Source organism: Polistes fuscatus, unplaced genomic scaffold (assembly GCF_010416935.1).
Source record: "Polistes fuscatus isolate 324 unplaced genomic scaffold, CU_Pfus_HIC Scaffold2, whole genome shotgun sequence".
In the NCBI taxonomy this organism is placed as follows: domain Eukaryota; kingdom Metazoa; phylum Arthropoda; class Insecta; order Hymenoptera; family Vespidae; genus Polistes; species Polistes fuscatus.
The window spans coordinates 4230275-4246046 of record NW_025113096.1 but is presented as its reverse complement, the minus strand read 5'-3'; the positions used below and the strand labels follow the sequence as shown (position 1 = coordinate 4246046).

Here is a 15772-nt window from a genome sequence, read left to right as displayed (position 1 = left end):
AGAAATTTTTAAATGCTTAGAAAATAAATATATATATCGTTTTAATATAAGATAGGAACAAATATAAATTATAGATAAAATAAATTTTTTAAATTTCTGCTTTGTAAACATAAATTATAACTTCGAATTTATTTCTTCCGTAATTCTGATAGAATACGGTACATCGTATATAGTTGCACAATTACGAGAACGTCGGCCTTTTTTAATAATATCGTTGACTAATTTCCTTTTATACTGTATCCATCTACAAAAAAATGTTATAGTTTATTAATAATAAATTTCGTGTAATATAGATAAAACGATGTAAAAATATGGATTAATCGTTACTTTCTACTGTTAATGAACTCTTTGAACAATTCCTTTCTACTTAAAAACTTCGAATCCATAAATAATCTAACTCTGTGCCAAATATTAGCTTGATTATGTTCCATTAGCCAATATCGTGGAATAAGGAAACATCGTACAGGCGTAACCGATACGATTCTTCGATTATGCATTTTTTCACCTAATAAAACGAACGTTTTATTACTTTATAATTATAAAAATTTGATGATATTAGTAATACGAATAAAATTGATTTGTCCAACCTATTCCAAAACAAGCACCCCTATAAAACATACACACTTGCATGAATATCGTGTGAACGTCTTTTGGATAACGTTGCAACGTAACCGATGGTTCTCTCATCAACATTTCCGCAACTTCCGTTATCTCGTGCCATTCATTCACCTTTAATTATTAACATTAATAATAACATTTGTATATTTTAATTAAATTCCATTCACTTACAACATCTACAAGGGTGGCTGTTACGATACTCGTACGTTCCAAATCAGCTTGTTTATTTGCTAACTTTTTGGATAACATAATCTGAGTATAGTCCATCGTCGTATCATTTATATTTGTTTCTAGTTTAGTCCATTTATCATTCTATGTAATTAGTATGTTTGTTAATTAAAGAGAAAATTTAAAACAGACGAATATTTAGAGATTGATAATTTTCTTTAAAATAAATCAAAAATGGACTCTTGAAATGAATACAAAATGTTTACCATTTTATCATCGATCTTTGATCCTTTTTGTTTAATAATGTTATCAGTGTTAATATTTTTCTCATTTGATTCTAATTCCGATAAAGAACTCATGACTTCAGAATCGAACAACTCGTATCGCATTTCATGAGCAGTTGGTTTCTCTTTAACGAGTATATGTTCTATCAAACGACATTCACCTTCCAATAAAAAATGTACATAATTGACCATGCCCTTTCCGTCACCTAACAATACCTCGAAAAATAAATTAAAATAATTAATTCATTGGAAATACATAATAATTAGACGAATTCTTTATTCCAATACCTCGTTTGCTTGGAAATCTTTTAGCTTGCTCAAAATGCAACACTCTCGTATAGTTTCTTCGTCCCATGTTTCAAAATAATTAAAACAGACCAAAGCATCTTGCAAAATGTTCCATTGATCCATCAAATAATCTTTTAATATTTCATTGAAATCGTCGAGATTGATGAGTAGCAAATCTACCGAGGCTAAATAAAAAAAAAAGAAAAATAATGTAATTAACTACAGATAGTAAAATCATATTGATTGTTTACTTTTAGTGACTATGGTAGCTGTTCTTGGTATCATGTGTAATAATGCAATCTCTCCAAACATGTCTCCCGGATGCATGGAACCCATATCAATCTCCTTGGTATCGCCTGTTGATTAAACAAAAAAATACGACGACTTTTATTAAATTTAAAAATAAAAATAGTTTTCCAAAAAATTAAATGAAAGAAAGTTATACCGGTAAGATCATCGGTAACGACCCTCGTCAGGTTGACCTCCCCGTTTATGATAAAATAAAGATTTTCAGCCTTGTTACCTTGACGAACAATTACACGATCTCGTGGCAAATACTGATAAAAGCATACATCCGCCAACGATTCTCTTTGTTCTTCCGGATATTTTTTAAATGCTCGTAATTTTTTAAATAATTCGTAAATATGAGTTTTATCTGACGATGACCTCTCAATTGGATTTATCAATAGGATAGAACGATCCTTCCGATTGACGAATATTTAAATAAAGAAAAAGAAAATATGGAAATTAGAAAATATTGTACATTATTGAATATGCTTATGCGAGTGTATCGTTTTGTTAATATTTTGTGTTGTACTTTTTTTTACGAACCTCCAGGGTCAATGCCTTTTTCTCGACTTTTTTCTCTCGAGTCAATTTGAGAATAGCTGCAACGTCGTCGCTAACATCTTCGATTACAGGTTCTCGAGTTAACCATTCCATAAATTCCAAAACTAATCTCACAGCAGCACGAAATAAGTAACGACCCTTCAACTTGTTAGTCTATGCGTTTAAATAAAAATTTTAGAAGTTTTCACGAGTTATCTTTCGTTAAAGAAAAATGGATTTTTTATTTTTTAATTTACCCTCAGACGTAATAACGATCTTCTTGTTAGAATCTCGCTGAACGATTTTCTTAAAGATGTTCTTCCAAAATCTATAGACATACTTTCGAAAGTCTTTTAAAATTCTATTTTGAATATAGGTATAATATTGAAAATATTAATATAAACAGAGATATGTGAATTTACGTATATCTTTCTAAATGAAAGTTTATTTTGTTATATCAATAAATCGATTTAATCGTGCGTTCTTCAGCGCCATTTAATATAATAGCGTCAATCACAGACATTAAATATGATTTCAAAAGACAATTTAAAATGACAAAAAAATATTTTATTGCATAAATTTTGCATTATTTTTTTAGAAAATATTCAAATAAGAAATTTGAATATTCCGCTAAATATATTAATATGTTTTGTCCAATAGGCGTTACAGTTTCGTTTGTCTCTACGATGATTGGTCGAAATATTCGAGAAACTGTGGTACAAGAGAAAGGATTACACTTGGTTATGATTTCGTGTGCGAAAGTTACTTTATAAAGTGACTTTCAGTTTTTATATAAAGTGTTCATTTGTGAATTAAAAAATGGTAAGAATATAATATTACAAGTACTACGTATAAAGCATAAATTTATTTAATCGTTTAAAATAATTATTAATATTATAAATCTTTATAAATTTATTGAATATTGATTAATCGTGCTTAGGTTATGATCATGACAGTCAGATAATTATGACAGTCATCCTTTTGCTTTGATCTTATTTATTGTTAATAATAATTACTAATATTATAAATGCTCACACACACACATAAATTCATGAATTTATTAAATTATTAAAATTCATTTTTATTATTACAAATCCTTATAAATTTATTGAATGCAAATACATTGTGTTTAGGTTATGTCAATCATGATAGTAACTCTTTTGCTTTTGCCTTATTTACTATTAATAAATATTTTTTACATATAACATTATTAATATTTAAATTTTACAGAGTTTTGGATTACCACCGTTAAAACATAAGCCTGAAGTGGCTGATCAATTCAACCTTAATGAAGATATATATGGCATTCCAAATCCTATGATTTCTGGGTAATTATTAGTTTAATGAAATTCTTAGAAATCTAATCATTACAATTCATTGATGAAGAAATTATTATATCGTCAATTTTGATTGTACAGATTGTCAGGAACTAGACAAAAAATTGGTTATTCGCATCCTTTAGAAGCTTCAGTATTAAATGTAAATATAAATGTTTTGTTACTGCATATAATTCATTATATATGTATATGGGGTGTTTTTCTGTAATATATGGGACTCGCTTCAGGAGTGAACATTTATCTTCATAGAAAGTGCTTTAAATGACCATCCTCAGTTTATATTCAAACTTATTGTTGTATCATCGAATTTCGCAATCTTCCGAAACTTCCAGGTATTCGTTGAGTCAGTTGACAACTTTCTTGTATGCGTGCTTAAAATTCTTCAATACTTTTAATTCTTAAATGTCATTCCTGAAGTGGATTCAACATATTGTGAAACATTTTGTATATAATAATGTGTAAAATAGTAAGATATAAACAATACGCAGATTGTAGAACTTGATTGATTTTAGCATAAGAAAAATGAAGAACGTATGAACATGGTCTTACTACGTAATTCTCAAGGATTGCATGCACCATTGCGTCTTGCAATGGAATTAAAAGCGGCTGAAAAAATTGGAAGACTTCCCTTTTTACCATCGTCAAATATCATGAGGGATGTTATTCTTGGTAGAGATGAAGAAATTGGGTAATTTATTGAATCTGTCTCAATTTAATATTTAAATAAGCAATAATTACAATTGAAAATTAATAATATTTTTAACTAGTTTTGAGGATATATTGAATACATCTGAGTTCAGAGAACAAATGGGACAACCTCATGCTGTAGTAGAGAAAAGTCTTGGTATTCTTTAAGAAGGAGGTACGATTATCATTAATAGAATGTATTATTTTTTTTTTTTATAAAAAAAAGGAATATTTGTAATGCACAATTTAAATTTTAAATTAAATATTGTGACCTGTATCATTAATTAAATAACAATTAACTTAAATTAATTAACCAAGATTTTGAAACAAATGTATTTTTCTTTTACTTATTGTTATTACTTTCTCTTTTATGGATTTGATGAACATTATTACGACACCTCAACGCAGCTCACTTTTTTTATAGAGGCCATATTTTTATTTTATTTTTATTCAATAAAAGTTAATTTAATAAATGTATTGATATATTTCAGATTTTCCTTACATCTTTATTTTTCTTATTACAGAGTTACATCATTCAAAACAGTCTACATTAACTTACTAATGATGCAAATAATGTGAACATTACATTTTCTTGATATTTGAAAATATTTCAGTCATTAAATTTTTATTAGATTAATTATGCAGTATGTATGAAAAGAAAGTTCAAAAGTTTATCGAAGAAGTTAAGATAAATTTATCAATGAGATAGAATGCATTAATGCTTTATATTGACAAACGTGTTAGATTAGTTGACTCATTAAACATCATAATCTGTATAAATCAACAAGTCACGTTAATTACATTTGATACAGTCTAACCAATGTCATAAATTCCTACTTTAAACTGATACAACTTTGGTTGTATAATTCTTATTTTAAAACAAAGAAGAATAAAGAAAAAAAAGTCTTTGTTTCGCGATTGTATGTTAATTTCGTATACTCATAAATTATTTCAGCCGATATTCATTCCTTATGCTATTTTTATATTTCACATTTTCCATTATATTTTAATTCTGAGATACGACTATCATTTAACTTTATACTTTATCAAATAAAATCGAAAAAGATAATTCAGAGCAAATTTCATTATCTCAAAGGACTATTTGCAACGCGATTAAAAAAATTGCATTAATTTTTAAAAGTAAAAACGCAATTGTCAATTCTTGACAATTGAAATGCGACGTAATAAAATTTTAAGAGAAATTCTTCCGCGTGTAAAATCGTGAGATTTCGACATTTGGCAGCACTGATCCGTCAGTATAAAAATACAAAACTTGTCTTCCCGGCGTTCACGAGTGCATTACTATTTGAAACTGCATGTGTGTAGGATCGTAGTTCATTGTAGGAGTGTTAAACCGGCACGATGTGCGATATAAAAGTATTGGATGGTGGTTTCTCGACACAATTAGCGTTGCACGTGGGTGATAAAATCGACGGTGATCCATTATGGACAGCACGTTTTTTAGCTACAAATCCAGAAGCTGTTTATAAGACACATTTGGATTTTTTAAGAGTCGGTTCTGATATAATAGAAACTAATACTTATCAGGCATCAATAGATGGATTCATGAAATATTTGGGACTTACTAAAGATGACAGCAATAAATTAATTTACAAAGCTGTTGAGTGTGCTAAAAGAGCTGTGGAAACTTACCTTGAAGAAGTGAAAGATAATCCAAATGTTTCTAATCCTAAACCAATAATAGCTGGATCCTGTGGTCCATATGGTGCTGTATTACATGATGGTTCAGAATATACCGGTCATTATTGTTCTAATGTATCTCCAGAAATTCTAAAAGATTGGCACAGGCCACGTATCTTAAGTTTGATAGATGCTGGCATTGATTTATTGGCATTTGAAACTATACCGTGTAAAGAAGAAGCTGAAGTATTAATTGAATTAATGAAAGAATTTCCTAACACTAAGGCATGGATGTGCTTTTCTTGTCAAGATGGGAAAAGTTTAGTGGATGGTACGGATTTTCAAGAATTAGTTGTACAATGTTATAAAAAAGCTCAGCCTGGTCAAATAATTGGTTTCGGCGTTAATTGTATTGCTCCGCAGTATGTCACTTCTTTATTGAAAGGTATCAATAAAGAAAATTCTACTGATTTTATACCATTGGTAGTATATCCTAATAGCGGAGAAAAATATACTGTAGCAGAAGGATGGAAGAAAGATAAGGAGTGCTATCCTTCGCATCAATTTGTTCATGAATGGTTGAATTATGGAGTAAAGTACATCGGTGGCTGTTGTAGAACGCATGCAACAGATGTACAAAAAATACGCTTAGAAGTGGACACATGGATAAAAACACAAAATTTTACTACTTCGTCTTCATGAACTTCTCTTAGGATTAGATTTCTTTTTTATTCCTGCATTTTTTTAATAAGTTAATAATAAGAGAATATATATTACAAGCAGGAAATCTAAGAGACAAATTTGATAAATACGTTTAAAAAAACTAAATGAATAGGTCTCTGTTACTATTGTGTGCCTTTCAGATTGCAATTTAACATTAATCTGATAATTATAATAAATGCATATATACTTGTTAATTTTTTAGATTATATATTGATTATTCTATATACTACAAAATTTTTAATATGGCTTTATAAATATTTTTATGAATATACAAAACATTTATATTTTAATATACCAAAGAATATATTTAAACAATATATTATTATACAAATACATAAATATTTGTTATTAATTTAAAATGAAAGAAGAATTAAAAATGAATTTTATAATTATTCAAAACATTTTTATTCAATACTGTTATTCTTCTGTATCATATTTTTCTTCCTCAGTTATTTAATAGAACCTTTCTTTTATTTAATGATCGGTTCATTTATTTATCGTCCGCACATTTGTCAATATATACTAATTCATTTCCAAGAGGGTATATTTTATCTTTAATTTTAACTTCTACAGATTCTTTTTCTGCATTAATTATAAATAAAGCGTCATCTGGAAGCAATGTTTTTCCTGCTAAAATATTGTCAAGATTTGGTTTCAAACGTGGGCCCATGATTGGATCATTATAACGATATAATTGAACTGAAAAAAAAGTTATTAATAAAATAAATACATTATTTCTCTTTATAATTTTGATTAATATTACATACCTTCGATTAATTTTACAGATCTTAATTTATTCTCGTGTACAATACGTTCTATTAAAGTAGAAACTGTGTCGTTTTCATAAATTTTTAAATGCATACTAAATGCACCAATGTATTTCTGTGGATTTATAAGACACATCTGAACTGAAGGTTTTAAAGAAAAATTTATATAAGGAAAACCAGGACAGCATTCTTCTTTTGTTTTTTCAGGAGCTTCGTCGGTATACTTTATAATAATTTCATGTAACTAAAATAAATAAAATGAACCACATAAATGCAATGGATAAAAATAATATATAAAAATTATAAAATTATTAATATATATGTCAGCGTTAAATTGTATAATCAAATTAAATCGTTAAAACTCATAGTTAAAGTACGAGATTGAAATTTAATCTATCTTTAATGTTTGCTTTTCTTTCTACAATAATGCTCATAATTATCTGTTCTTATTCTATTTTTAATTATCTTATCCTGTACTACTTTTCTTTTAATCGCGGTGCTCTATCGTATCTAATCTACGAAACAAATTTCAATTTCGTTCCTTAAGTACTTGTAAATTCAAATATTACTTAGTTGAAGTATGTAATTGTCTTTTTTTTATATTTAAACAGGTCAGTATAATTATTTCAAAATTTATATAATCATTTCACGAATTAACGAATTTCACAAAATAACGCTAAGAAATATATAATTAAAAAAAATTACCTCTAAAGTATTTTGAAGATACTTCTTATTTTGTTCAAGAATATCATACTCATTGAAATCAAATGTTAAATTGAAAGCGCTTATACCAATAGAGTCTAATTTTTCCCTCGAAACTTGCACAAATGGCATTACTCTTTTCATATACTTTTTCAACTCAGCTATGCTTCCCAATTCTGTAGCGATTGCTTTATTTTCTGGCAGTTTGTTTCCATTTTTCTATGAAAATATTAAATAAGTTAATAAAGTTTTTTATAAATAAATATAATGAATAATTAAATTTTAATTACTTACTATGTACATTTCCTTCATAGTTTTGAGTACAATACTTTGCCAAGGAGGATAAGTTTTGGCAACCCAAATAATTCCTTTATTAGGTTTCTCTGGAAGTACAGCATTTGCACTTTTCGAAACTTTCTTTGGCGTTAGATAATTCTTTAAAAGAATTCTAAATGAATGGGCAGCATCCATTAAATACTGTGAAGATTTGATGAGTACTAAATCGACAGTACCAGCTACTGGCCATCGACTGTGTAGTATGCTATCTTTCTAATATAGAACATAATATTTTTTCGTTTATATTTAAATAAAATAAAATATAAAGAGATATATATATAATCTATATTTATATACATACGCATATAATTTGGATAATACTTACTTTACCAATAATAGTCCATACATATTCCGATACATGAGGACATATTGGAGATAACATAATAATTTGCAATTCTATGTACTTAATAATAAGATTCCAGTTAATACCATCTAATATACTTAATTGTAAGTACTTATCTCTAGCAGCTTGTAGTTCAAAAAAGCCAGTTCTCAATGCATCTTTATAAAGCATTTTTGAATAATTCTCATTAGTTTCTTGTATTTTTAGATTCATTTCACTATTAAAAAACACAGCTATGTTATATTATATCTATAAGAACATATTAATCGACAATTAAGATATACCTTTCAAAGACTCTATCATTGAATGTATTTGGTTGATCATGTCTGTATTGATTTTTTGGCATGTTCATTACTTCCTTGACCCATTCAATGAATGTGTATAATCTGAGAATTCCTGCATCAGCAGTACTCTCTACAAAATTAGCATCTTCCACTGAATCTCCAGAATCAGCTAAACATAATCTCATCCCATCTGCTGAATATTTTTCAACAGCTTCTGCAAGTGTTAAAAAATTCCCTTCGGATTTTGACATCTAAAAAATATAATCATTTAATTACTGTTGATTTATATATTCAAGAAAAATAAATTTAGTTTAATTAAAACAATATATATATATACCTTAGATGAATTTAATAGTAAATGACCATTTGCTCGTATTCCTTGAGGCCATAATTCTGGTTGCTTAGGCCATATTGCAGTGTGATTATAAAGAAAGAACGTAAGATGATTTTGTATTAAATCTTTTCCTGAAACTCTTAGATCGACTGGATACCAGTAACGAAATTCTCTTCGCATTCGATCCAATGCTTCTTTTTTAATACTTGTTTTAGGTAATTTTGCATCATTGAAAAAAATATAATCCCAGACTTCTGACGTCATTTCACTAGCCCTGAATATAATTATTCATGTAAAACAAAGTATATAATTTAATGTCGATATAAATAAATATAAACTAAAATGTTATACACACTTTATCCCTAGAACATTTGGCTTGTCTCCCTTGAATGTTTCTCCTTGGATTAAATGAGCTATTGTATAATACGCCATATAAATAGTTGAATCGGAAAGAGATTCAATCAACCAATTTTCGTCCCATGGTAATTTTGTTCCTAAAATTTGAAATATAAAATTAAGATTTATCTTAATAATAATATATAATTATGAATTCCAATTTTATTTACCAAGACCATAAGTCCTAGAACATGCATATTCATGAAGCCAATCAAGACAAGCTATAAAATTTTTTCTAACTTCGTCATGAAAAGCATTTAGATTGTTCAAGGCTTTCATTGTTTCCTTCTTCCAATTTTCTTCGCCATAATCTAAATACCATTGATCGCACAAAGCAACTACGCATTCGTCATTCGATCTTGAAATAATTGTTTTTTCAGGTTCATAATAAATAACAGCAGAACCATCACGGACTAATGCTTGTTGAATCTGTTTTTTAATATCCTGAACCTTTTTTCCCTTATGTTCACCAACTAACAATATACCGTCATAAAATCCTTTAAGATATACCATTTCCTTGGCTTCCATCAACTTAACTTTATCATTTTGAGACTGTATTTTCAATTTATCATACAGTGTCACTGCAGCTAAGTTTCCAAATTCTGGGATTTCAAGGATAGGTATCTATAGTGGAATTAGAAATGTAAATATTTATTTTTTATCCTTATTTAGATTAACTAGGAATGTTCAACTTACAGGTTCATAAGGCAGCACCATTTCATCCTTGATTCCATATTTTTCTCTAAGTAGTTGTTTCTTCTTTAAATCTACTAAAGCAGCATAATCATCCGGAGAATCGCTAGGCACTGAAGTTACTATTCCTGTTCCTTTATCTTCTTTAATTGTTAACATGGGTAATGTGTAAACTATTTTATGAGATGTAAGAGGAGCTTCTACTCCTACTCCTAAGATATCCTATTAATATATAGATAATATTAATATAAATAACCAATATATTACAATATATTTTTAAAGTGATATATTTATATAACTTACTTGTCCAGTTAGTTTTAAAAGAACTTCTATTTTCCCTTCTACCTCGAAAAAGCCTTGATAAGCCATATTTCGAGCTGCTCTTTCAGTCGATATGAATACTTCACCATTCTTTAAACTAAACGCAATGTAATTTATATCTGGATGTGCCCAGCAATTAGTTTGACCGTACATAGTTTCAGGTCTCAAAGTTGCTGCGACGAGGAAAACTGGTTTTCCAGAAAGTGATCTGCAATGTAAAATGTTAACACAATAAGTTTTGGTTTATTATTAAGAAGAACAAATTATAATGCAAACGTTATTTACTCGAGAGATTTAGGATAAGGCTCTTGTATTTTTAATTTGATTAATGTATATTCTTGTGGTCCAACACCTTCACCAGAAGATCTATCGTGATCCATACACGGTTGGCCATCTTTTGGAGAATAAATTGTATATCTTTTTCCATATTTAACTTTATTTCTATGTTTCAGGTGTTCAAATTGCCACTTTACAAATGAGTCGAAAAAGGGATTAGCATCAGTTGTAATAAACATGCGACGCCAATCAACCTACAAATTTAATAATGGTAATTACAGTTAAAACATATCTTCTATATTAGGAATATTATTTTTTAACATACATGTAATCCAATTGATTTTAAATCTTCTACGGCACGAGGTGGGAAATAATCAAGCCAATATGCAGTATCTGCAAATTTTTGAATTTCTTCGTCATCTATTCCAAGAGTTTGCATAATTTGCCATTGGTATTTAGCAGTTCCAGCCTTGGCGACTGCTTTACTCTAAAAACATTATAAAGGGATTTAATATTATTCTTAATTTATATATGTTGCATAGTTGATAGAAATTTCTTACTTTTTTTCCTTTACTTTTATCCTTTATTATTATGTCATCTACTTTTTCTTCAATTACAATATTTTCTTCAGGAAATTGTGGTGGTAAGCCGTATAGTTCTATTTCTCTTTTTAATTTATCGGCACAAGCTTTAATTGGCATACCGGTGCAATGGAAACCGAAAGGAAATAAAACTTTTTTTCCTAACAAACGGTTATAACGTACTGCGAACTAAAAGATATGAAAATATTATATTGTAGTATATATATAAGGATATTTTTTAAATTATACAATTATTATTAACAAGATCTTACTTCACATTTTGATAAAGAAAATACATGTCCTAAATGAAGTCGTCCATTCATATAAGGAAATGGAAATGTTGCCAAAAATTTATCATTTGGTGTACTTTTAGGTTCTAACGGTGCATCTTCTTCATAAACTTTTGCATTATACCATTTTTCTTGTACTTCTCTTTCAATTTTTTGAAGATATTCAACTTTAAAGGTACCTTTCCTTTCTGCCATTTGCTATAGAAAATTATAAACATAAAAATATTTTATAGAAATTATAAATGAATTATCGATTTTTCTCTTAGATACATATAATAATATAGATTAAAGATAATTTAAAAGTAATGCGAATTAACAATTAATTTTCAAAGTAGACTTTACTGTCAATCATGTTTTTTTAATTTTATTCTACTTGGCAATTTTTATTTCGAATATATATGATTCAATTTAGAAAATATATATATTTATATATTATAATAAAAAACTACATAAATTATAATTTAATTATATGTATAAATGTGTTACATCTGTTAGCTTTGCCGGCATTGAGGTTAATTCGTATTCTTATCTATATTATAAGCGTATATGCAAAAGATTAAATTAATATAATACCTTAACAGTAGGCGTGACTACCATTTTGATAGTAAATCTTAAAATAATATTTATATTATTAATTAAATATTCGATTACTCAGCTGACTTGCATCTGGCACGTGTATGCAACTGTTATAATCAGCAACAACCAATCACTTTCGTCATACATTAATTTGCATTAGTGTCATATTATATTTCATCATGTACTTTCAAAATCATTAAAACTTTAGTTTAATGTTAGGTTAACGATAAAATTAATTCATATAATATAACATTCGAAGTCAATTAATTATTTAAATCTTTTTTTTCTAAAATAGTGATAGGGAAAAAACTATAGATAAAATAAAGCAATACTTATTATTTTATTATCATAAATTAGCATAAAAAATGATCTTATGCATTTTACAAAAAATACAAATACGTTTTTCTTTATTATTTTTAAATATTATTATTTATTACATACGTTCAAGCGGTTTAATACCGAGTATAGAAAAGCATTGTTCCATCATAATAGCGGTAACTTCTGTTAATAATAAACGTCCCATATTAACTTTAATTATTTCACCAGCTTGATTCTTTTCAAGGCAGTAACAATTATCATAAAATTCGCTGAACGCGCATGAAATTTCATAGCAATATTCGCAGAGTTGATGCAAATGTAAGTCTTTAGTTATTTTAATTAATATATCAGGAAACTTTAGCAGAACTTTAGCCAATTTCCATTCCTTTTCGTGTTCTAGAGATATCGGAACCTCTTCTGCAGCTTTCTTTAACTGTTCTCGAGTAATATTAGCATTTCTAGCAATTGAACGAATTCTAGTTAGCGCATAAAGTAAATATACTGCAGTATTTCCCTTGTCATCTAACATTTTGTCAAATGAAAATACATATTCGTGATTTCTATTATGAGATAAATCAGCATATTTAATACAACTATAAGCAATTGATTCTTGAGCTGCTTTAAGTTCATCTTCTGTAAGTTCCTTGTCACGTCCCTTTTCTTTAAGTTTTTGTAGCGATCTGCTTACACCTTTTAGAAAAAAGTAAATGGTTATATTTAAACATATTTATAAGAAATCTTTGAAAGCAGATTATTAAATTCATATAATAGGACGTCATTATAAATTACCTTCATCTAATAATTCTGATAATTTAATGGTATCTCCGGATCGTGTTTTAAATTTCTTTTTGTCCTCCCCAAGAACTACACCAAATCCAACATGATCTACTCTAACATTTGATGGAAGAATACCTACTCTCTTCGCACATTTAAATAATGTTTGAAAATGTACAGATTGGCCTGAATCTGTTACGTATATTAACTGAAAAAATAATATATAATTTATATGTTTTTATACTGTATGCAAAGGATATACTAGTTATAATTCAATTTAAATTAAAGTTGATTATTGTGTGGTATTGATTATAATCTTAAATATACCCAATTAGCTTTTTCATCGTGAATGCGTTGTTTGATACAAGCCATGTCTGATGTATCATAAGTGAAACCACCATCTGATTTTATAATTGTGAAAGGTATACCGCTACGATCTTCTCCCCATAATATTTTACGACCTTCGTCTTCCTCTAAGAAATTTTGTGCTTCCAATTCTTTCACTAATTCTTCCATTTTCTTTTGATAAAATGATTCTCCCCTTTCTATGATCTTAATATCAAGTCGATCATACAAATTTGCAAATTCTACGATAAATACAATTATGTGTAATAATCATTATCAAATTTATACTTTATTATATAATTTAATTGTTACCTTTTCTAGATACATCGCAAATTAATTGCCAAGCTTTGATTATTGCAGGATCAAAGGACTGCAGTTTAACAACACAATTGTATGCACGTTTTTTAAATTCTTCGTCCGAATCAAACCTTTTTTTTGATTCTTTGTAGAAATTCTAAAATAATACAAATAGGAATAATAAATATTATTATAAAGAAAGTAATAAATTAATCATACAAAAATGAAATACCTGGAGGTCCGCAATTGGTGGAGATACAGTTAAATAATCTGGAAATGTGTCTTGTAGATGTGCTATCAACATACCAAACTGTGTTCCCCAATCACCAACGTGATTTATTCTTAAAACATCATGACCAAGATACTCTAATAATCTACAAATACTGTCACCGATAATTGTAGATCTCAAATGACCAACATGCATTTCTTTAGCAATATTAGGACTTGAAAAATCTACAAGTACTCTTTTCTTATCCACATATGGAGGAAATACTGATCCTGCTTTTAGAAATGTCTTCAACACTTGTTGTCCAAATTCACGTTTTAAAAATACGTTTATATAACCTGGACCAGCAATTTCTAATTTTTTAATAAGCGGAGATGGCTCTACTTTTGCTAAAATATTACCAGCAACGGCTCTTGGATTTGTTTTAATATCTGCAATGTTTAGAAATTTGAAATAATACAATAATATTTAAAAATATTTCTATTGATTTCTGAAATACTTACCACTAGTATTTAATAATTTAAAAATCTGCATAGAACTACTAAATTCATAATCTCCAAATTTAGCATTGTTCACTACTCCAACAGTTATTGGTGGATCTACTAAATTAGGATAAGCGGCAGCAATAGCATCTTGAAATAAATTAAATAATGTTTCAGATATACTAATAACATTACTAACAGATGTGTCAGTTGTACCAGACATTACTTCAGTTTGTGATTTAGATTTTCTTGCTTCAACAGCCTAAAAATATATAAAGAAAAATTCATTAAATAATTATAATATAAAAAAAATAAAAAAAAATTTATAAAATAATATAAAATATAAATATACCCTTTTAAGTATGTTAATTCTATATTTTAATTTAAGATTTTCTTGCTGCAAACTCGCATAATCTTCTTTCGAACTATCGCATTTTTCAACATTCTCATTTGTTATACTTTCACGCAAATGTTCGATTTCTTTTTTTAAAATTTCTATTTGTTGTTCCTAGAAAAGAAGTAAGATGTGTGTATGATAAAATAAAGTTAACCTCAAATCTTTTCCAGATTATTCCAGACAAATCAAATTTTATATTTGACAAATAAATTAATGAAAAAAATTACCGCTTCGGTTGCTCTTCTATTAAAAGCATCTATATCAGAGATCGACATTATATTATTAATTTAGATCTTAATAATTTATAAATCGACTATACCACGTGGATAACTTGGAATACGTAGCTATGACGTATTCAAAATCGAAGATTCTTTCATTCATTTTTAAATTTATATACTCGATTGAAAATTAAATAAAAACGATAGAATAATATTTAAATTTGTTCAAATTTTGTACACAA

The 15772-nt window shown here is 27.7% G+C and overlaps 5 protein-coding genes across 6 annotated transcripts; 2 read left to right on the top strand and 3 right to left on the bottom strand.

The window, feature by feature from the left end:
- Window positions 1–63: 63 nt before the first annotated feature.
- LOC122517139 (cAMP-dependent protein kinase regulatory subunit-like) lies at window positions 64–2524 on the bottom strand. Its single transcript, XM_043635523.1, has 10 exons — window positions 2444–2524; window positions 2190–2360; window positions 1804–2059; window positions 1610–1714; window positions 1359–1543; window positions 1047–1286; window positions 790–879; window positions 588–729; window positions 328–505; window positions 64–244 (listed from the first exon to the last, which is right to left on the bottom strand). Exons 1-10 carry the CDS (start codon window positions 2522–2524, stop codon window positions 115–117), a joined length of 1578 nt encoding a protein of 525 aa, XP_043491458.1. The 3' UTR covers window positions 64–114.
- A 374-nt stretch (window positions 2525–2898) lies between these two features.
- Window positions 2899–5027, top strand: LOC122516116 (proteasome maturation protein). 2 transcript variants are annotated; one of them, XM_043633687.1, is made up of 6 exons: window positions 2899–3008; window positions 3417–3514; window positions 3605–3665; window positions 4036–4211; window positions 4291–4385; window positions 4735–5027. In XM_043633687.1, the coding sequence occupies exons 1-5, from the start codon at window positions 3006–3008 to the stop codon at window positions 4376–4378; spliced, it is 426 nt and encodes a 141-aa protein (XP_043489622.1). In that variant the 5' UTR covers window positions 2899–3005; the 3' UTR covers window positions 4379–4385; window positions 4735–5027. The 2 variants fall into 2 exon arrangements, with proteins under 2 accessions (XP_043489622.1, XP_043489621.1); XM_043633686.1 differs by lacking the exon at window positions 4735–5027 and having other exon boundaries at window positions 4291–4455.
- Window positions 5028–5113: 86 nt separating this feature from the next.
- Window positions 5114–6768, top strand: LOC122516115 (homocysteine S-methyltransferase 1-like). The gene has a single exon (XM_043633685.1). It carries the CDS (start codon window positions 5573–5575, stop codon window positions 6551–6553), a length of 981 nt encoding a protein of 326 aa, XP_043489620.1. The 5' UTR covers window positions 5114–5572; the 3' UTR covers window positions 6554–6768.
- A 232-nt stretch (window positions 6769–7000) lies between these two features.
- LOC122516113 (leucine--tRNA ligase, cytoplasmic) lies at window positions 7001–12758 on the bottom strand. Its single transcript, XM_043633682.1, has 16 exons — window positions 12471–12758; window positions 11880–12095; window positions 11587–11796; window positions 11352–11513; window positions 11036–11280; window positions 10733–10958; window positions 10433–10651; window positions 9907–10360; window positions 9696–9834; window positions 9344–9614; window positions 9007–9257; window positions 8705–8939; window positions 8338–8592; window positions 8047–8262; window positions 7342–7585; window positions 7001–7273 (listed from the first exon to the last, which is right to left on the bottom strand). The coding sequence occupies exons 1-16, from the start codon at window positions 12492–12494 to the stop codon at window positions 7065–7067; spliced, it is 3576 nt and encodes a 1191-aa protein (XP_043489617.1). The 5' UTR covers window positions 12495–12758; the 3' UTR covers window positions 7001–7064.
- A 101-nt stretch (window positions 12759–12859) lies between these two features.
- LOC122516111 (arginine--tRNA ligase, cytoplasmic) lies at window positions 12860–15697 on the bottom strand. Its single transcript, XM_043633681.1, has 8 exons — window positions 15540–15697; window positions 15268–15423; window positions 14937–15177; window positions 14440–14864; window positions 14223–14364; window positions 13893–14152; window positions 13581–13773; window positions 12860–13481 (listed from the first exon to the last, which is right to left on the bottom strand). The coding sequence occupies exons 1-8, from the start codon at window positions 15585–15587 to the stop codon at window positions 12907–12909; spliced, it is 2040 nt and encodes a 679-aa protein (XP_043489616.1). The 5' UTR covers window positions 15588–15697; the 3' UTR covers window positions 12860–12906.
- Between the last annotated feature and the right edge of the window lie 75 nt (window positions 15698–15772).